General features: G+C 40.0%; 1 protein-coding gene across 1 annotated transcript; it reads left to right on the top strand.

The window, feature by feature from the left end:
* The first annotated feature begins 1,221 nt into the window (after positions 1-1,221).
* Positions 1,222-21,631, top strand: eif4g2a (eukaryotic translation initiation factor 4, gamma 2a). Its single transcript, XM_078284019.1, has 22 exons — positions 1,222-1,468; positions 12,005-12,159; positions 13,037-13,143; positions 13,314-13,379; positions 13,908-14,033; positions 14,238-14,340; positions 14,431-14,562; positions 14,662-14,728; positions 14,819-14,970; positions 15,467-15,577; positions 15,667-15,849; positions 16,088-16,226; positions 16,460-16,626; positions 16,724-16,837; positions 17,271-17,399; positions 17,491-17,595; positions 17,707-17,922; positions 18,162-18,420; positions 19,021-19,225; positions 19,345-19,553; positions 19,716-19,837; positions 20,037-21,631. Exons 1-22 carry the CDS (start codon positions 1,222-1,224, stop codon positions 20,100-20,102), a joined length of 3,180 nt encoding a protein of 1,059 aa, XP_078140145.1. The 3' UTR covers positions 20,103-21,631.
* The last annotated feature ends 489 nt before the right edge of the window (positions 21,632-22,120 follow it).

Below are 22,120 nucleotides of genomic sequence, written 5' to 3'. Positions count from 1 at the left end.
CCATTGTGAAACAAAAGGATCACATTGTCACTGTGAGAGAATAATTGAGCACGAAAATGTATCTTCAACATCCCGGTTACCTTTATAAGCAGAATTCAGAAGTAATTTAAAGGAAAAAAAGACAAGTTAGTGTATGTATGTGGCAGAGAAGTCTGTCCATTGTGCACTGAATGACAGCTTAATGTACTAAAGATGATAGTCGCATCTATGTGGAAGCCAGAACAAAGACGAAATAGTGGATAGTTCACGGGAGGTAGAACACAGTGTGAAAGCACAGATAATTTGTAATTTCAAAAATAGCAGATAATGTGTTTTCTTTCATCTGCAGGGGTTTTCTCTTTGTTTCCTTTTGTTGTCTTTGTGCTGCAGTTCCCATTTTTTCCTTTGTGAATGTTGTTAGACCCATACAAATACCTTTTATGCTGTAAAACAAGCAATCTTTTGCGACAATAACTGCCATGCATTCCACAGTATCTTGTGTTAACATTAGTGTTAATGTTAGACACTAGACATAAAGACATTAGCTGACTCTGAGAAATTAGTCATTATAAACCCAAATTGTCCAAGCACTGAAAGCCAAATCCTAGTTGCCTTTGTGTTCAATGAGTCTTACTTTTAATATCTCCCTGTCATTCATGTCTTGAGATCACTGAACAGTGTTTTCCCACGAGGTGATGCTGATTTATGTTGACTCTACAGTTAGTATTAAGGGAAACAATTGAGTTACTGCCCAAGTTACTGTAGCTGGACTGACATTGAATCAGTCCAGCTACAGTGAACATCAACACATATAGACAGGGAGGGACAAACTGAAGATCTGAGTCTGTAGATGTGGAAACGATTGTCAGAGTCTCCTTGATTATTTAATGTCAGTCTGATCTTAATGACTCAGCCATTTAGTGATGACAGAAAATCATTTGATATGAAGCTGGAAAGTGGTTATATGCTGTACATGTCATATACTCTAGATAATAGATAGAATTTTTATTTAATCACATCACCTGTGATGTATTTTGTGAAACAGGTTTTGAGACTTTTTCCCCTTCATGTGTGGTTGTGCTGTAACCTTTGACAATAATTCCCAACCACAGCAGCCCTTAAAATAATAGCAGGTTGGTTATGTGTTTTGCTGGGGCAAAAAGTAAATTTGGGTCCTGATCTCAAGCTGCTGTGTTACAGCTAAATCTCTGAGGTTCCAGGTAAGTTTCAGGCAGGGCTACAATGACTCTGATCTGTGCTGACAGACTGCAATTGCAGCGGGGGCTAAAGTCCTTCCCAGAGCGGACTGCGGGAGCTTTAGCGCACAGGCAGACAGACAGGCGCTCGACTCCCCCTGTGTCGAGCAGACGGTCTAAGACCCAGTCACATTACCTCAGCTTGAACGGAGCTTGTCCCCCAGCTGCTCAGCTGAGCTCTCACCCTGCCACTCTACTCTACTGGGATCTATCCCTGTCTGAGCCTATGCTGGGTGACATCTGTCAACATGTGTAGCACACTCCAGGAACAAAACTGAGCCCTGTGCCATGTGGGAGTCAGCTATCAGTGTCAATACGTCTCAGCCCGCACAGAGAACAAGGGTGGGTGATATGGAGAGAGAGAGAGGATATGCAGAGAGGGAGGGAGGCATGGAAGGCGTACAAAAGATTAAGGAATAAATGTTGAGGTAGTCTAGTTATTGCCATGAAATGTTCACATTATTCTTTAGAGGTAATTCAAAGAAATTCCATAAACTACATAATCCTAATCTCAACATAACAGACATTTAATAAATTATATGATTATATGAGTTTAATGTCCTTAGAGGGAGAACATCTTTTTCACATTTTAGTACAAATTAACGTAAATACATGTACATGCAAGGTACAATAAACACTACTGAGAAACAAAACAGCTAGTGTGCAAGGTTTCTGAACTAATTTTCTGAAAGTGGATAGGGAAACGGTAAGTGTATAACCTAGCATATTTCTCAGTAATGTCAAATATACAAATTGAATCCAGCGCTATTTCAATCCTGCCATATACTAGCATCAGCATTATTGGTGATTCCAATGTGTGCTGTATGGATAATGAATATTCAGCAATTTGGTGAAAAGACCTTCCAAGAGAGAGGGGAGGGGGGTGATTGAGTAATGATCTGACCCTGTCAATGGCCTGAAATCTCAGCGCTTTTTGAAAAAGTTCTGCCCGCTTCTATATTAGTTAATGCTGAGTGGTTCAGACATTTGATGACGTAGCCTGTGCCAGATAGGCAGAATAAATGACAACACATCTAATTAATTGGCTGGTGTTAGCACAGGTACCTCGTCCAGAGCAGACATGCAGTATAGACTTACCTGTTGTACTCTACTTTCTCAGATGCCTCACTCACTGGATAATGAGCAGCAGAGAACGGTATTGAACAGTAGTTTCCCATTATTAATATTTAGCTGTTTGATTAAAATGCTTAAAATCTGTGAGCGGAGGCACCTTTTCCTTCTCAACAACACAGATTCTGAGAGTTACACAAGCACACAGAGTAGGGCTTTCTACATAAAAAAAAAAAACTATGAGTACACGTCTTTGAATGAATAACACTGAGCTTCTCCATGTTCTCCATATCTACTCCGGAGTAAAGTTTACTCATAAGTGGATCTAGGGCTGATGACTCACCTCGGCGTGGAAGCAACTTGACCGGGCTGTCAAAGTAAAACCCTCAAGTGTTTGGGTTTTTTTTTACCTTATGGGTACTGTGGGAAGGAAACACTGCAATGCCGATTTTTTTTTTTAAATCACCAGATATATTAAGTACTCAAGTATGGGTGTTAAAAGGATGTAAATGAGGAAATGGCGCTGCTCTGGGGATCTGATGACCTGGAGATTTTTCATCTTTCCGTAGTTTTTTCTTATTTGTGGTTCGTTTTTTTTTTTAGATGTTCTACAATTTTTTCAAGAATGCAAATGATCTTATATGAGAGCTGCTTGTTCGGGTACAGTCCATTAATTCTTCATGCCTTTTAATGCTCTGAATGCATGTGACATATTACTTCAAAAACAGATTTCAGCTCTACACATCCTGTGGAATCAAGCCAGGTTTTTTTTTTTTTTATAAAATCCACCAAGTTGAATGTACAGTGACCTGACCGAGTAAGCAGCAAAATAATAACAAAAACACACTAAATGTACAAAATATTAGGGACAGTTGCTATTTTCATGAAATAAACTGATGAGGTGAATCCAGGTAAACACCATTGTCCCTTATTGATTTCCCTTATTAAATGTCTAGGGAGGAGGTGTAGATAAAGAGAAGCAGACGAGTTAGAGAAGGATTTTTAATGTGTGAGACAACTGAGATGCAGACTGTGCAAAAGGAGCTGCAACTCAATATCAGTAAGAAGTGCCTAATATTTTGTACATTCAGTGCGTATAATAACTCTCATTATGTGCCACAGCGAGCCATAAATCTAGCTCTCAAATATGTTACAGTTATTATAATAGTTTTGAAAGTTGGCTAGAATTGCCTTTGTTATGAAAGGGGATTTGGTTTTGCGTAATTAGTCTCTTAGAGAAATGCAAGAAAAGGTGCAAAATCCCATCAATGATTTGCATTTAAGGAGGGCAGTGCTGAGGGCTTAGGCAGTATATCACTGAAAATACAATTAGCCATTGTGACATTATTAAATACACTAGACGTATTAAGTCAGGGCATGACAATATATAAACTCTGCATTCTCTTAAATGTAGACTGCTTCCTCTATTTGCACCGTGCCTTTGTTGAACCGTCATAGGAAACTAGCAATAAGCTTTCATTACGAACCTAATACACCTGTATTCCCCGCATCCTGTTCAGACTCAGAATGGAGCATCTAGCTTCACTGCCGCTGCCACTGAGTGATTTTGATAAATGACTTTATTACTTGTTCGGAGGTTGAGGGAAGATGTTTTTCAGTGGCCCAGTACATTTGGTCTTTGTCCTTACGGAATGTTTATGCCAGCAAAGAGTTCACCCAAGGCAGACAGTACATTACACTGACTGATTTCACACAGAAGAAGGAGAACCTCCTCTGTTTTTCTGGGCCCAAGGAAATTGTCTGTCACACAATGATGCCTTGGGGCTATGTGCTGTGCATTGTCAACCGGATTAGTGGGTTATGCTATTTCAGGAATAAGCACTAGGCCACCTTTTGGCTGCAGGATGGCTTGATGGTTAAAGAAACTGTCCCAAAACTGTAAAGGTAAGACCCACATGACATGTCAGTGTCCATCCCTTTCAAAATGTCCTTGAGCAAGACTCTCTACAACTACTCTGGCTGTCGCTGCACTATGGCCCCTCTAGGGAATCACATATACTGTACATGAAAGATCCATGTGTTTAATTGAGTGAGTTGATCAAATGAGCAGCCAGTTAGATAGGTACAGATACATAAACAGGTGTATAACTGCTGCTTGTATTCTGTATGTATTCCATTAGCTGTTTGCTAAAGCAGCAGCTACTCTTCCTGCGGTCCGTGCAAAAACTAGAGACCACAAAAATCAAACATGAAGTAGCAAAAAATACATACGAACATACAATACCCACATACCTACCTACAAGACAAGATTGCATTCAATTAAAAAATAGACAATAAAAAACAAAGCAATATCTTAAAAAAGGAAGCAATAGTACATGACTACACAAAACATGCTTTTTGTTGCTGCTGTGGTGATGTGATGAGAGTTCCATTCAAACTTTGCTTTACACATAACCACCTTTCATATTGTTGGTCTTTGTTCTGGCTATTGTTGTGGCCATTTGTTGCATGTTTTGTTAAAAAAGTATGAATACTATCATTGAAAACGAGTTGTTTATACAGATAGTCTGGTAACTGTGACTCACAGATGTTCCTGAGGGATATAATAAGAGAGCTTATCAAAGTTCACTTGATGCAGTTTAAGGTGAGAAGTGCGGCTCTGTTTGATATCAACTGAAGCCTTTTCAGATCGTTTTTTGCTGCACTTGAGCTGGGCAGTAGTCAAAACTAGGGATAAAACTAGTGTTTGAATTACATTTACAGTTGCACTAGGTGCTTAGAACGTGTCTGGTTGAAAACACAGCAATGAGGGAGAAATAAAAATGCACTTACACTCTGCAACAAGAACACCTAGATCTGGGCCACTGATAAACATACTAGAGTGCATTATACAAGAAATGGTTTTGTAAAGTAGAAGATTGGATGTTCAGTATGTGGTCTCTTTTACTCTTTTGTCTTATTACAGAGATAAAAATTTAACTTCACCCCAGGGAGCGGTCTCTCCCTGTTCTCCAAAAAATCTCATGCTAATTCCATCTCCAGCCCGCTCCCCCAGGTGGAGCCCAGTCAATGTGTAAGCATAGCTGGAATCAGACACAGGGCTTGTCACTGATGACTCAGACAGTCCCTCAAGCCCAACACAATTTGGCGCGTCAGACAGCCACCATTGCTCTGCCTCAGCATATCCTTGCAGCGTGTGCACAGAATGTTAAACACACAATCAGCATGAGCGAGGTTGGGAGTCCCATATGTTAATCAGCAATAATATCTCAGTCCGCACACCCGCTCTGCCATACAGCTTAGCATGTATGAGCCACATCAGCAATCAAGATGAGCCAATTAGATGCCCCGCAAGGCAACCCGCATGTAGTGAATGAGAGACATGTGGTGGTCTTGGTTTAAAGGTGACTCTCTGTTGAGAAGCGCTGCAGTGGGAGCCAGTCAGGGGAACGCTTTGAGTTTTCAACACAACCTACATGGGCAGGGGGGGGGATTCAATAGGCAAGTATAAATGAATAATTCAGCTAAGCTACGTTTGTTCTTAATGTGATTCATGTTCTTTATGCTGAGAGTTCAGTCAATTAAATTTGCATTCCAAAGAGGATTCTTCCCCTGCTGTCCCGATTCCTTAATGGATGATTTCTGAACTTGTTGACCCACTCACCATGGAAAGTACCGGGCTTAACCCTGAAGAGTTTGTGTAGGGACGTCCCGAAAATGCGCGCGTGTGGTGTGTATGTGTGTGCCATGGAAAGGGGGGCAAAAGAAACAGAAAGGAGAACGAAATATAAATTTACACATTGGTCCATTGAAACAATAATTTTTAAGTTTTTCCTGATCGTCAGATGGTTCTTTAGCCTGAGAGCAATCTAAATAGCAGTGAAACTGGAATGCATGGTTACATCCCGCATTCACAGACCTGTACTGTGTTTGTGTGTGTTTGCATGCGTGTGCGTAGGTTTTTCATGTGTCTGTCTGTCCATCAACTTATCTTCACAGCATTCCAGGAACAGAAAAGCCATGAAACAAATACCAGTGGGTCAGAAATGAATCCATTACCTAACCACAGTTGGACTAAAAGGGTCATTATACTTGAAGATCACATTTTAACAATTTATATGGTCATAATTTCCATGCTGAGGCTTGAACCTGAACTTGGCACATACATACACAAGACATTGCTGTAAAAATGTGAATTGGACAATTAAATTCTGCCATGATGTGTTATCCATCACTTTGAATTTTTAGAAAAATGGTATTTCCCAATCCAAGCCAAAATGTGTACGTACCATTTTTGGACAGACGTACACACATTTTCTAGAAATGGGCCCAATCTGACAAAATGGCCCCATTAACCAGATTATTTGAGAAAGGGCATGGCCTATCATAAAATTTGGTGACTCTAGGCAGGACAGACAGGATGTCTGCAAAAATCTAAAATCTGCACCACAAATTCCAAAATGTGTATCTCTTCATCTGGTCAATCAGATTTCATCAGATTTGGCACAGGTTCTAGGGTTCAGTATTACTCAAAATGTAAAGTTTAGTTTTCATTGGGGAATATAGCCATGATTTATCACATAATGGCTCATAACTCAAGGCGCGGGTTTGGACTTTGAGATATAAGTCAGGACCTCTATTTTGAACCTGCATACTAAATTTCATGCATAAGTTACAAGACCTGTGGTTTTTGTAGTTTACTGATGGCTTTGTTGGTGCTCAAAATTCATATTCAAAACTCAAAACATACTCAAACTAATGCAAAATGAAAGTGACTCACATATACATGAGCCATACAACAAGCACAAAGTGTCACAAAGTCATGCTAATTTAGTGTAAAACAAAGTGTTATTGATTTAAGGTGACTTGACTTGACTTGATTATTATGCATCAAGTTGCAGATTCCCAGTTATTTTGCATTAGATGATAAAATGTCGCTGATGTTTGTGCGGCAATTAAAAGAGAGGCAAAACATGCATCCCAGTTCCACATGGCTCACAGACTTTCATGCCAATCTGAACATCATATAAAAACAGGAATTATCCATATTGTTATTATAATCCTTTAAGCTTACTTTGTGTGTAATCCAATGATAAAAGACTGCAATTTTTAAACGCAATAGTCACTGCCATAAACAACAGTGACAGAGTCTTTATTTAAACAATACAGAAAGTCCTAGGAAGCTCTGTAGCACCATCTACTGGCATTTTGCTAAGGAACTAATGCAGGTATTCAGTAACACACAACAAATTTCAAATTTCCATATTATGTCACTTGGTCATTCCTACTAGCTCTTTAATTCTTTTATCAATGGTTTTAGATTTTCTGTGCCTGGGCTTGGCAGAGGGAAATGGAAAAATAAACTGTCATGCATTTACCTGGATACCAACTTTTACCAAGATACCAACTTTAATATTGCTCTCACAGTACTTTTCATTTTTCTGTTATGGCAAAAGTAAAATTCTTAATTTATTCCTTGTCACAATTTATGCATGAATTCTCATGGAAAGTTATATGACAGTTTGGAAAGTTATATGACATATAGCCTATACAGTATGTCTATTCCTGCATTTCTGATTGGAATGTGCAATGCCTTCAGAAAGCATTCAACTCTCTTCACTTTCTCTGCATTTTGTTGTGTTGCAGCCTGAATTATAAATGAATTATTTTGTCAGCAATCTACAGAAAATACCCCGTATTGGAAATGTGAAAATATGTCTGCAGAATGTTTTGCAAATTTAATGAAAAAGAAGTATAGGAAAATGTATTATATCTATCTAAATATCTATCTTTAAATGAGTAAGTCTGGGCTTTGGCTGGGCCACTCAAGGACTTTCACATTCTTGTTCTGAAGCCATCCCAGTGTAGATTTGGCTGAATGCTCAGGGTCACTGTCCTGCTGGAACATAAATCATCACCCCAGTCTAAGATCTTTGGCACTCTGAAGTATGGAGTCTACTTAGGAATTTGCCTGTATTTGGCTCTATTCATTGTTCCCTCTGTCGTTACAAGTCTCCTCGTCCCTGCCGCTGAAAAACACCCTCAGAACATGATGCTGCCACCACCATTAATATTAGAGTATTATAGAGACATCTTATGGATATTCAAAGGAATTTGGATGCACCACAAAATCCTAATTTAATCAATTTTGAATTCAGACTGTAACACCACAAAATACAGAAAAAGTCTAGGGGGCTGAACTCTTTGTGAAGGCACTGTATCACTATCCAAATAATCAATTATTCAACTATAACTATTAGGTGGGTAAGTTTGTGTGCCCAATTCTTCTAAATGGCCAGTTTTGCTGTAAATAACTTGAAGCTAAATAAACAAAACTCAAATCTCAGCCAGGCAATGGAAATGTAGTTTACGCTCATTCATAATGCCCCAAGGCAGGATTTTTCAAGTGTGTAGATTATGAATATATGTAGGAGGAGGACTAGAAGTTACTAATGCAATATATTTGCAACTCTCAGATTCCAGCCAGAGTGCATATCCATTTTATTCCAATATTTACAACACAAATGTAATCCAGCAGTTGACAGTCTCAACGTACATTTAAAACTGTGGCATTTTAGCTGTCACATACTGTTATACTTTGTAACAAGAGCTCAGTCAATACATTTGAATGAGAAAATGTCTTTAAGATAACACAGACAGACATTCTAACCCATTCATTGAGCACCATAATCTAAGATTTTTCACATACCATAAATGCACATTTAGTCCAATACTGAAACAAATAATGTGTAAAATTATAATTTACTTTCAGTATCTGGCTACTGAATATTAAAGGCCCTAACAAGGTCCAAACAACATTAATAGATTGCTGAAGCCTTTATCAAAGAGAAACAAAGCATACCACTGCAATGTACTAATACTGACTTCTCATCAGCTCCAACTGGAACTATACTGCATCCACTTGTGTGCAAGGCTAGCCTACGCTGGCTTTATTGGCACACTGGGCCTTATTAGCTTGGAGTGGAGTGTTTACTGTCAGACAACTGGCTTCATTTTGCTTTTGATGAATGATTGATGCCCCCCAGGGGTAAAGCAGCAGGAGAGTGAGGGCATAGAAAAAGCTCTACCACTCCCTAGATGAAAAGGAAAACGGAGTATGATAAAATAAACAGACTATGGAACAAAAAGCTTTGAAGGTAATGGGATTAGGTATATTAGTCGGTGTCAATAAGAATAACGTGAAAGAGAGATTTTGTAAACTTCACTAAAAGTGATAAGCTAATGTAGACCTAATGTGTAGATGCTCACTGCTCCATATGAAAAGGTGCTGAAAGGACAAGACAGTCTCTCAAAAAGATTGCATCCTTCATTGATTTCATTCAATTCTTATTCTCAGAATGTCAAGTCTATCGTCATCTATTCTAGTAATAGTGGACTTTTGGGCAGTGAAGTTTTCATCAGACCACAAGGCAGCATCTATCAGTGTGGAATAACTCTTACTCAGACTGACTTCAGTTCCCCAGAGGTCTTTCCTGTTGCATGATACATGTTCACGGTTTTCATATCTGCAAAATCCACTACCCACTGCAGCTACTTTTAGGTGATGTTCCGCCCAGCAACATCACCACTGAAAGGACTCATAGTGTGTGCAATCTGATGAACAGAAAAGATTATATGAAGCACTCTTCCTTTTCACTGTTTGTGACTACCGGTTGTAAAGGGACTCTTGATTGAAGTGTCTTAGGTATAACTTGCCAGGACTTTGTGAATGGATGAAATGCAGCACTCGGAAGAGAGATTATAACAAGTACGTGAATGTACAAAGTATTAGGGAAACTTACTGTTTTTATGAAGTACACTAATGAGGTGAATGCATGGTGAAAGCCATTATCCCATATTGATTTTCCTTATTAAATCGATACCCAAATCACAAAGGAGGAGATGGAGATAAAGAGAAGCAGATGTGTTAGAGAAGTATTTTTTAAGCTTTGAGACATTTGTTGTGGGTTGTGCAAAAGGGGCTGCAACTCAATATCAGGAAGATGTTCTTAATATTTTGTACATTGTGTATTTCACATCAGCACCCAGCTTCTTCTTGACACATGAATATCCTACTGCCAGACATAATGCAAAAACAAAACAAAAAGTGTAGAGAGAGGTCTGCTATGCAAGACTAACCATGTGACAATTCAGTGGAAATGCACTGGCTTACAATTTCATGTTTTGTATCAGAACCATGTACTCCTAGCATTGCCTTTGCACTAAAATTACTCATAAGCACTATAATAATTTATAAGTTCCACCAGCAGACTTTGTCAAACCATTGTAATATCTTAATATCTTTGTCAAACCACGATAACACCAGATATCTTTGTCATGATAGTGAATGTTACAATATCTCCTCTATTACATAATGGGTGTATGGGTCTCAGTGTAACCTGAGCCACAAAGAGGCGTTGCTCTTGCCCTACAGTCATTTACTGGCAGATGGAGGAACTGACTCACTGTGCCAAATCAATGTGAACAATAAGATGGTGTCACATTCTCAATACACACGATCCAGGGAACTTCCTTGTAAAATACTCAGTAGCCCCCCCCCCACAACTCCGCCTTCTAGTCGACTGTGAAATAGCCTTGGCAAACTTAGATGTGTTTGGTAACTTAAGAACAAGCTGAATCAGATTATGCTCTCACAGAGCTCCATGAAAACACAGGGCCTATAGTGAGAAGTTTTTTACAGCCTGTGTGTTGAGAAGGAAAGAAGGAGAAAGAAAGGTGAGGACCAGGTCAGAAGTAGAGGGTTTCATTATTTCATCTCTTGTAGGTTTGCATCAACAATGTTGCCTAGCATCCCGTATTAATAACCACACGTGTCCATAAAGTTAAAAATGGGGTGGGAGAGTGGGAAGTCAGCCTATCAGTCCGAGTGGATAAAGCTCAGACACTTTTTGGGCATCAGGGTGGCAAAGTGCAGCGCAGTGGTCTTCAATCCTGATCCTCAGGAACCGAAGCACTGCTGGTTTTCTATCCAACCAGGTAGTTAATTGCATTCACCTGGCGTCCCAGATGTAAAATAGTCCCTGATTAGATGGCTAGATTGAAACCCAGTAGGGCTCTGTGTCATGGGGACCAGGATTAAAGACCACTGGTGTAGGAAGACTGTACTAAAACTGTAAGACCTGGGTTCAAGTCCCGTGTCAGCAACCATCCATCCTGCTGCAGTGTCCTTGAGCAAAAACGCTGAATCCCTACCAGCTCCAGGGGCGACATGTTCTGTAGTTGACCCTGTGGCTCCGACCTTCCTGTGGAGGAAGGCAAACAAAGAGAGTTTCAAAATCAAAACAAAGACATGCACATCCAAAAGATAGGTGCTGGATCACAGAAAATATCAAGTGAAATACAACAAAAGGCGTGCACACAAAAATGCTCCTGTATTTGAAGAATTTAATAAAGAAGTGAGGTGTTGTATTTCACTAAACAAAGAGAGTTTCCCTAGGGAGACTCACTGGTGAATTTACAATCACTAGAAGGCCCTATAGTCACTCTTGTTCTGCTGTTGTGTAACGTTATTTACTCCGTGTCTAAAAAAAAGAACCGTGCCAGTGAGTGTCTGATACAGTTCAGTTCCCTAGAAATTGTTCACACACACATCAAAGGTGGATTAGGACATATTAATGTGAGTTTTATGAATGTGACGTGACCAGGGTGCGGAGGATGACGTTAAGCCAACCCCCACACACATAAAGCAACACCAAGTGACGTAGAGGAATAGTCAGCATTCTTTCTTCACTGTACCGGTAGCTCCGAGTTCCGCCTGGCCGTGCTTCTGCTGCTTAACCACGACTTTTCTAGCTCTCTACTCTCTCTTTCTTTTTATTTTTTTTCTCATCGTCGACAAGACAACAATAACGCTGACGTCCCTTTGGTGAAGGTAAGATAGTTTACTCTTTCAGTGTTTTCCTTTGTTTTCCCTGCCTTGTCGGGCTGCTATCTGCTCGCTAGCTAGCCGGTTGGAAAATGGCCTCAGTATTGTTGATGTCCGAAGCTGGCTAGCTTAGTCTGCTAACGTTAGCTAACCTACATCCATGAGGTAAAACGCTAATCTGCATTTGCTAGCTGAAGTAGACGAACTGTGCTGAACTGGCATGTTCGTGTTACTATTTCCAACGCTTAGAAAATACAGGCTAATTAATATCGGGCACACGACGCAGCTAGGGAGTGTCACAAAGCGCTAGCTATGCTAGCTAGGCTAGCTCTGTAGCTAATTAAGTTGGTGGTAGGATGGCAGCCATTAAATTTGACTTTTGATAAAAGCTCACACATTCACGTTAAGTTATGGGTTGTGTTAGCGCTAATGTTCCACTAACTAGATTACAGCCGAAACTGCCTCAAGATGTCGCTGTGTTATTTGCGTCTGGACATTCTGAGTCCGGACAAAGCCAATAAAATTGGGTGTACTAAATTTCCATAACGTAACGTTACCTTGCGGCAAGGAACTCGATGTACATAGAAAAGGTTACACAAATGTTCCATTTCTTTCATCATCTTAGTAAATTTCACAACCAGATAAACTGCGAAAGTTAGATTTTTAAATTTAGTACCGTGCTACCGGCCGTTCCTCTGCGCATGCGCGGGTGTGCGCCACCATCTGGCCGGAGCCCTAAGTACAGGTTTTCCGTATAAGAACTACTCTGCTATTGACCCTGCTGAATGGTTGCATCTTGAGGTCGGTCAGGTTAGTTACAAGAATGTTCATGAACTGTTGGCAGCTAACTAATTTGTTGTTACACGTCTGTCTCCACTTTTAGGTCGCTGTTGCCTGTCCCACCCCTAGAACATTATTCTTTTCAGATATTCTTTGTCAAGCCGCCAAAGTGGAGAGTGTGGTCGCAGAAGGGGGTGCTTCTCGTTTAAGGTATCCAACATTTACATCTTGTTAAATTATTTATATTGGAAACCTTCTCACACACCTCACCTTACTGACTTAGCTTCAACATGTCTCTGTGGACTCTCGCTTTTTCTTAATTCAGCTCTTAGCACAATAAATGTCAAGGTAATTACTTTTCCCTCTCTTTTGTATCACAGTGCTTCTGTAGGAGGAGGAGGAGGTGGGGGTGCACCCCAGCACTATCCCAAGACTGTCGGCAACAGGTGCGTTTTCAATTTTTTCCTTTCCCATGGAACACCCAGTCACTAATCTTGATTGCATAACCATTAAATCTCTTCACTGATCCTTGTACACACATTTACATATCAATATCATTGTCTTGCATCAGCACATCTGGGACAAAGGGGCATTTGTGACTGAATAACATCTACTGCCAATGAGCTGTGTTTGTAGCAATGGAGTAGCCCCAGAAAACCAAACTAGTGTTACTATACACCTATGGAGTTATGCACCTTAGGACATTAGGAGTAACCTATTTGCATTTTCTGATTGCAATAAATGGACATTCCTCAGGGATTATGTCAGATTATGTGGGAGCTAAATTGGTTTTTAGTTCTTGATTTTTGCCACCAATCTTGGTGGCATAGCTGTGAAGTGTGTCAAGGCCGGTGTAACTCAACCACCAAGGATCAGTCTACTACTTTTAAGTGGGCTAGAGAATAATCGTATCATGTAATGCCTTTGTGATGAATATTTCTCTAATATCAGCTGTCTTTTTGTGTCTGTTGCAGCGAGTTCCTGGGGAAAACCCCAGGATCTAGCGTTCAGAGATGGGTACCTTCTCGAAGCACTAGACGAGATGTCAGCTCCTCCAATGACAAAGAGCAAAATGATTCAATCTTCAGGAAAGTGAGAGGGTATGTTTCCACCCAAATACAGTAGAATTCCATATTTACTCCAATTACACCCGCATACTGTGTACATCTCATGCAAAGTATTGCCTATATGTAAATCTTCACTGGAAATCAGTGTCTGTGAAATGGTAAATTGGTGGTTTTAGTGGCATATTGTTTTGAAGTGTGCAGTTTTTTTTTTTAACCTTTGTTCTCTTTCTCCATTAGCATACTTAATAAACTGACCCCGGAGAAGTTTGACAAGCTATGCCTTGAGCTCCTGAATGTGGGCGTAGATTCAAAACTCGTCTTAAAAGGAGTCATCTTGTTGGCAAGTACTCTCTCTAGCTCTACTCATGTATTCTACTTGTAATTTCTTAAAATGGGCACCTTGTTTATTTAGTATTTGTTTTCCTTTTAGATTGTCGACAAAGCCCTTGAAGAGCCCAAGTATAGCTCGCTTTATGCGCAGCTATGTCTGCGCTTGGCAGAGGATGCACCAAACTTTGACGGCCCATCACCAGAGATTCAAGCACCTCAAAAGCAGAGTACCGTAAGTAGGATTTGTGCAAGAATATGGTCTCAACACCACTATTGAATGTTAGGTATTTTCTTAATTGTCTGCATTTTGAACACATGCTCTGCTTTACAGACCTTCAGGAGGCTTCTGATTTCCAAGCTTCAAGATGAATTTGAGAACCGCACCAGAAATGTTGAAAGTTAGTGAATTCTTTTAAGATGCATTTGACTTTGTGTATATTTGGTCACTTGAATTGTTCCTTATTTATATTATAATTCTGTTTCCGTAGTCTATGACAAACATGACAACCCTCTCACCTCTGAGGAGGAGGAGCAGCGTGCTATTGCCAAGATCAAGATGCTGGGCAACATCAAATTCATTGGGGAACTTGGCAAACTTGATCTTATCCACGAATCTATCCTTCATAGGTGCATCAAAACAGTAAGTTCAGAGCTGTTAATCTTAATGATTATCCAATTTGTTGTTTTTTTTTATTAAGTGGGGGTTTATTTTAAGCTTAATTCAGATTTCTTAATTTGTGTAATTTTCTGACATGATCACGTGATGAAATATGCTGTTCTACATGCTTAATTGTGTAAAGACCGAGGTTTAAGCATATGCCTTTGATAAGGGCTGCCCAAACATTTTAACTCCAAGGATTAACGGCCAACACATAACATAGGTGATGCCTGGTGGGCCAAATGATGTGAATGGATGTTTTTTTTTGTAGCAAATGGGCACTAATTTTTTGTACAACTAGTTGTTTTAAGCCAGGTATCTCAAAATCACCCCTCAGACAAAAGTGGATTGTTTTTAAAATGGACCAAATAGAAATGTTATCACCATCTGGAATTAGTGACGCCAAACTCCTGGCCACATCATGGGAGAATCCAAGGGAAACTGTATTTAAAGTTTTTTTTGTGTGTTTTGTTTTAAGCTTTTGGAAAAGAAGAAGAGAGTCCAACTTAAGGATATGGGTGAGGATTTGGAATGCCTCTGTCAGATAATGAGAACTGTCGGGCCTAGACTTGATCATGAAAAGGCTAAGGTAAGAATTTAGGACATAATTTGAATGAAAGTCTCATTTTGAAATTCCTTTGATCCATTTTATGACAAATCATCTCCCCCCCCCCCCAGTCTTTAATGGATCAGTACTTTGGCCGCATGCGATCCTTAATGAACAACAAGGACTTGCCGGCAAGGATTCGTTTCTTGCTGCAGGACACAGTGGAGCTGCGAGAGAACAATTGGGTGCCTCGCAAAGCTTTTATCGACAATGGACCAAAGACGATCAACCAGATTCGTAAGGATGCAGTACAGGTTAGTCTCCCTGAACACTTTGTAATGGAGATCCCATCCATTGATCCATCAGTCATTTGACACTCTGTAAGAATCATTCATAATCACAAACATTAATTGAACTATCCAACATTTTTTTATTTAAACCACTATGTAATAATTCTGACTGGACAATGATTTTACACAGATTTTATTTTACTAGTTTAGCAGTCCACCTGTATTCTTGTTTTCTGAGTGTATTCCAACATGTACTTTGCAGGATTTGGGTGTTTTTATTCCATCAATGTCCCAGGGAATGAGGACTGACTTCTTTATCGACAGCGCCTTCATGCCAACTAGGATCAAATTTGACAGGGAAACTCTTGGAGGGTTGGCTGATATGTTTGGACAAATGCCTGGTATGTCAACTGTAACAACGACAGAAAAAACTGACATAATTAAATGCATGTGCTACTGTTTAAGTTCTGGTTTTAAAAAAAGACATCATATTGAGTCCACCAGAAAATGTGGTAGAACTAATAGTCTTTCTTGTGCTTGTTCAAGATAGTCAGATCTCTCTTTAACAAAAAAAAAGGTGATCGTATTTTGTCCTTGTAAAGGCTGGTCTCTAATGTTGCTTTTCTCTGTTCAGTGGGAAGCGGCATTGGTACAGGTCCAGGAGTCATTCAGGACCGCTATTCCCCTACCATGGGACGTCACCGCACAAACCCACTCTTCAATGGCCATAATGGACACACCGCCCCTTTACCCCAGTCCCAGTTTGACATAGGAGGCAAACCTTTCATGAAATCAAACCAAGTACGTACCCCCTACAGTGTGACTGTTCAGTATTTTGACATGATGAATCTAGGCAACTGGCATTGCAACCAACCATTTTATAAAATCTCTTTCCAAGGGGCAGAATCAACCGTTCTACAACCAGAACCAGAATCACTCAATGCAAATGCAGTCTCAATCCAAGGATATGGCGCCACGATTCATCAAGAAAGGACAGCTCAACGCGGATGAGGTACAACTGCCATATAGCTTCATACAGTACACTGATATGGAAAGGTTAAATTTGTATGTATTTTTCACTCCATGACTTTGTATTTTGGGGGTACTCCATGATCCATTGTACCGGTTTATGGTGATTAAAAGACCTGCAGAATAATGGGGAAAATGTTGCTATTCAGTTATTAAGGTTTGCAAAAGTATAGAATGTTGAAATGGGAAATGTATAGGAATGCTGTTCATAGCCCTGCTTATAGCATTATAACATTTTGGCATACAAGCTAACTGGAACTGGCATTCTATGCTTAAGACTATGGGTAATGGATCCTCTAGTACTCTCATTGCTTCAAGAGCGCTAGTGGTGTTGTAATGTTAAGGACCGTGGGTCAAAAAATGTGGACAAACCCTTTGACAATATTATTATACACTTCCCTTCTTTACCATTCTAGATCAGTCTAAGGCCAGCACAGTCATTCATTTTGAATAAAAACCAAGTGCCAAAGCTGCAGCCACAGATACCAACCATGATTCCTCCAAGTGCCCAGCCTCCACGCACACAAACTCCACCACTGGGACAGGTAGCACTTACTATTTAAAAAAACAATGTTTAATTGATATAGTAGCACCAGGCTCTAAGAATGATTTGGACATTTTGCTTTCTTTGTTTAGACTCCACAGCTTGGACTGAAAACCAACCCTCCTCCAATTCAGGAAAAACCTCCAAAGTCCAATAAAAAACCGCCTCCTGCAAAGGAAGAATTGCTTAAAATGACTGTAAGTTCCTCATGCTCTGCACTTCTTTCATCAATATACATGTGAGTGTGTGTGTGTGTGTGTGTGTGTGTGTGTATATATGTAGTGTGTCTGACGGTCCTTTCCCTTTAGGAAACGATAGTGGCAGATTACCTGAACAGCAAGAACATCGCTGAGGCTGTGCATGGTGTGAGGGAGATGAAGGCGCCCAAGCATTTTCTGTCTGAGATGTTGAACAAGATGGTGGTCTGTTCCCTTGAACGCTCAGATGAAGATAAGGAACATGCCAGCACCCTCATCCATGCACTCTGCACTGAGGGCCTTGTCACTGGTGAAAACCTAATGCAGGTCAGTCTGGTACCCTTTGAGCATGTAAAGTTAGTCGATGTATATCAGTACCCAGATAAGAATGTTTGGTATTTATTAGTGACTTGCATTTGGAAGAAGGTTCACAATTGAAGTGGTCTGCATTCATATTAAAATGGACAGAAAAGGTTTTAAGATAATTTGAGTGCAACCACTACGTTTCATTATTATTTGAATATCAAACTACTTTTCAGTGCTAACCTTTTGATCTTTTTTGATAGGCCTTCCTGAGTGTTCTGGACCAGTGTCCCAAGATTGAGGTCGATATCCCACTGGTGAAGTCCTACCTAGCCCAGTTTGCAGCACGCGCCATCATTGCTGAGCTGGTGAGCATTGCGGACTTGGCCCATCCTCTGGAGAATGGCACCCATTTCCCCCTCTTCCTGCTCTGCCTGCAGCAGACAGCCAAACTGAAGGATCGTGAGTGGCTGACTGACATGTTCCAGCAGAGCAAGGTCAACATGCAGAGGATGCTACCTGGTACGTCCAAGCTCCCTCTGTCAATGTGTTTGTAATGTGTTACTTGTTTAGGGTAGGGGTTCTGAGTTGCTTTTGTTTTGAGAAGCAGATTTGACTTTGTTCATCAAGTCACAACTTGTATAATGTGAAGATATGAATCAAGTTGTTTGAGAAAGATCAACTAAGAAAACACATAGGCCATATGAGAATGATATGAATTTATGAATTGTTGCAGTTACTCATTGAAAAGTGACAGTAGAAACCATTCTCTAACATGAGACTATCCTGCACCTAAATTGACCAGGTGCAAAAAGATTCCAGGAGGGAGGGCAAGTAAAAGGGAATGTCCCTATAGGAATCAATTAAGTACCACAGTATTATTATTGTTATTATTACAGTCAAAGTTATTACAATGACAGGTTTGGATCCCCAGACTGCCTGGGGAAGTCAGGGCAAGTAACCCAGTGCTGTTTTCCCCAGTCTCATATGGCCTCAACAACTACTGTCAGTTGAGCCCCAACTGCTTCAACCTTCATGAAATTAGTCATGTTTCCATTTCAAAGTCTCGGCCTTTTGCTACTGCTGATGGTGTAATTTTTTATTTTTTTTTTACTCCTGTAGAAATCGACCAAAACAAGGACAGGATGTTGGAGATCTTGGAGGGCAAAGGCCTGAGCTTTTTGTTCCCCCTGATGAAGCTGGAGAAGGAGCTGCTGAAGCAGATCAAAGCAGACCCCTCTCCCCAGTCCATCTACAAGTGGATCAAGGACAACATCTCCCCCAAACTCCACACCGACAAAGGCTTTGTCAACATCCTCATGACCAGGTACAACAGTAGACAAAGTATCAGTTTCTGCTGATAAAATTGACTTGCTTTGTTTCTCCCTACTTTCTTGATTAATCTATTCCCAAACTAAACAATGTTGCTTGTCCTTTCTTTGTCAGCTTCTTGCAGTACATTGTTCATGAGATCAATGCCGATGAGGAGGAGGACCAGCTTGCAGTACCCACTAAGGAACAGCTGGATCAGGAGAAGCAGCTGCTGCTGGCTTTCAAGCCAGTGATGCAGAAGTTTCTGCATGATCACATCAACCTGCAAGTCAGTGCCCTTTATGCCCTGCAGGTCCACTGCAATGCTAAAGCTTTCCCCAAAGGTATGTGCACACTTGCAGTTCAGGCTATAGTAACTTAAAAAAGTAGACATTAAAATGATTCACTCAGGCTAAAGTCTTTTTTGTGCACAGATATTCTTCTCACAGTAACCCTTTTACAGATGTGTTAAAACAACTAAACATTTCATTGTTACTGACTTCCAGGCATGTTGCTGCGCTACTTTGTAAACTTTTATGATATGGAAATAATTGAAGAAGAAGCCTTTCTTGCATGGAAAGAAGATATCACCCAAGAGTTTCCTGGAAAGGGAAAAGCATTATTTCAGGTGAGTTTATTTACATTGCTAATGAGTTGGGTTGTTAAAATTTGTTTTTACAGTATCTCACATTGGCACTAGCAGGTGAACAGCAACTCTGCCTCTAGAATTTGAAGCCCATTTCTATGATGCACTTCCAAATGGCTTCACCTATGATTGGTTCATCATAAATGGCTTCACCTAATGCTGATATTGTCTTCCGGTGCAGGTGAACCAGTGGCTGACCTGGCTGGAGACGGCTGAGGAAGAGGAGTCAGAAGATGATGGTGACTGAGGAACCGGCCGAAGCCTTGTGGTGTGAAGATGCAATGAATGATGCAGCTTTTTTTTTTCCCCCTTCCTTTGTCTCCTTGTGTCTTGTCTTGTTTCAACCTACCCTCCCCCTCTCTTCTCATTGTAAGCATTTCCTAACCACTGTTACAGTTCATTCCGCTATGACATGTTAAGCCAGCGTCCCCACCCACTTGTTTTCTTTCTTTTGGCAAAGCAGATGTTAAACCATCATTCGCTTAACAGCTTGAATGAGGCCTGTAGTAATAGCAGCTTGGAATATTTTTGCGTCATTGCGAATTAATTGTAATATGGTTTATTTCTAACGGTTTCCAACAGCCACTTAAACGCGAGTAGACAGGTCCAATGCGCATTTTATTTTATATGTAGATTTACTTATGGTTTTATATTTACAGTTCTCAGTGGCAGTGGGCAGTATAGGCTATTGCAGAAACGGATGAAGATGATGAATTATGAAGCTGAAAACTGATACACTGTTTTGTTTTCAACAAAGTTCAAATAAAACAAAACGTGTATCAAAGAATTCCATCAAAACGATCAGTAAAAAAGAGTGAAATTGGAAAGGCGGTTAAAAACTGTTTCTTCTTCAGTGTCTTCAACTGGATCAAACAGCTGGCAAGGCGCCAAAACCTGACCCATTTTATCTCCCGTTACATCCAGGAGGTGTTAGCATGGCCACTAGGTGCTGCCATTATTCAAACCATTTACACTATTTACATTGGAGAAATGGCTCAAACATATTGCAAAGGGCCTTTTCACGCTGCTTCACTGCATTTGTGTTAATCAATTTGCAACACTGTAGAGATGCACTTTGCTCAACATAATCATGTTATGAGTCGTTGCAATATTCATACACACACATCCCTTGATTTGTTACAAAGAATCCTAAACTGTAGTCATTGGTTGCCATAATTATAATGGTAGTTTTGGTTTCTACCTCATTGTGCTTGAAGTTGAATTATTTTGTCTCATTTCAAATGAAATTGTGTTAGTCTGGATTTGTGCCCAAATAGCCTGTTTGACTAGCACCATCTATGCTGATTGTAAGTACCTGAATTTATCCCAATGATTTAAGTGCTTTTTGTCAGTGTATGAAACTCTTGCCGGAAGAAATGAGTCTATGCGGCCTTTTTAATTTATCAACCCCTGTTGCTCTATACCTCTCCTGTATGTCAAACTATACTTGAATTCCTCATTTATAACATGTTAACATATGGCCACAACTTGGTTTCTTCCGCTGTAATAATTTCCATCTCATGCTACAAAAATGTAACGTGACTTTTAATTGATTTTCCACCGCCTTGTGTGGAAATTTTATGTCTGTTTGCCATATTTGTCTAGTCTAGATAATGAGTTTTTAATTGTATCTAAACTTTCATCTTCATGAAATCACAAAGAATGGATCTGTACAATGAAACTTTCTATTCAAGAGTGTTATTGTAATGTTCTGTAAGTGCTAGGAAAGTTAAATGTACAACTATGGCTCAACTTTCAATAAAGTTACACACTTGACTTTCTTGTCCTGAGGATTTTTCTTAGCACTTGTCACAAGCTATCTGCTAACAGACAAAGCACAAAGTAAAGTGCTGCAAAGTGCTGTTGTGCTGAACAACTTTGATTTCGGCTCGGCAAGTGTTGGTATGCCCAACCTGGAAAATTTGGATAATTCAATCCAAAATAGGCCTAATACCTTGCTTCCAATTATCAGAAGCAGCAAGCAATGCAATGATTGTGATTGGGAAGTTTGAGCTAAAAAAAAAAAAAAGGGCCATGGTCTATCAGAAGTGCTATAAAATGAATGTGACAGGGATATTCTACATCTGTTTTGAGCTATGTGTTTATGTATAGAAGCCTAGGTTTTACCTTGCTGAGTATTCAAGATAATGGTACATGGGCTAATTACTTATTCAATCATATCACCACGTCCCATCTCACTGATGTTCACTGATACATTTCTTGCAGTGAAAACAAGCAGGTTTTGAAATTGCCTTTGAAAATGGC

The sequence above is a fragment of the Centroberyx gerrardi genome, chromosome 1 (assembly GCF_048128805.1).
Source record: "Centroberyx gerrardi isolate f3 chromosome 1, fCenGer3.hap1.cur.20231027, whole genome shotgun sequence".
NCBI classification, from domain to species: domain Eukaryota; kingdom Metazoa; phylum Chordata; class Actinopteri; order Beryciformes; family Berycidae; genus Centroberyx; species Centroberyx gerrardi.
This window is presented reverse-complemented; position numbering and strand designations above follow the sequence as displayed.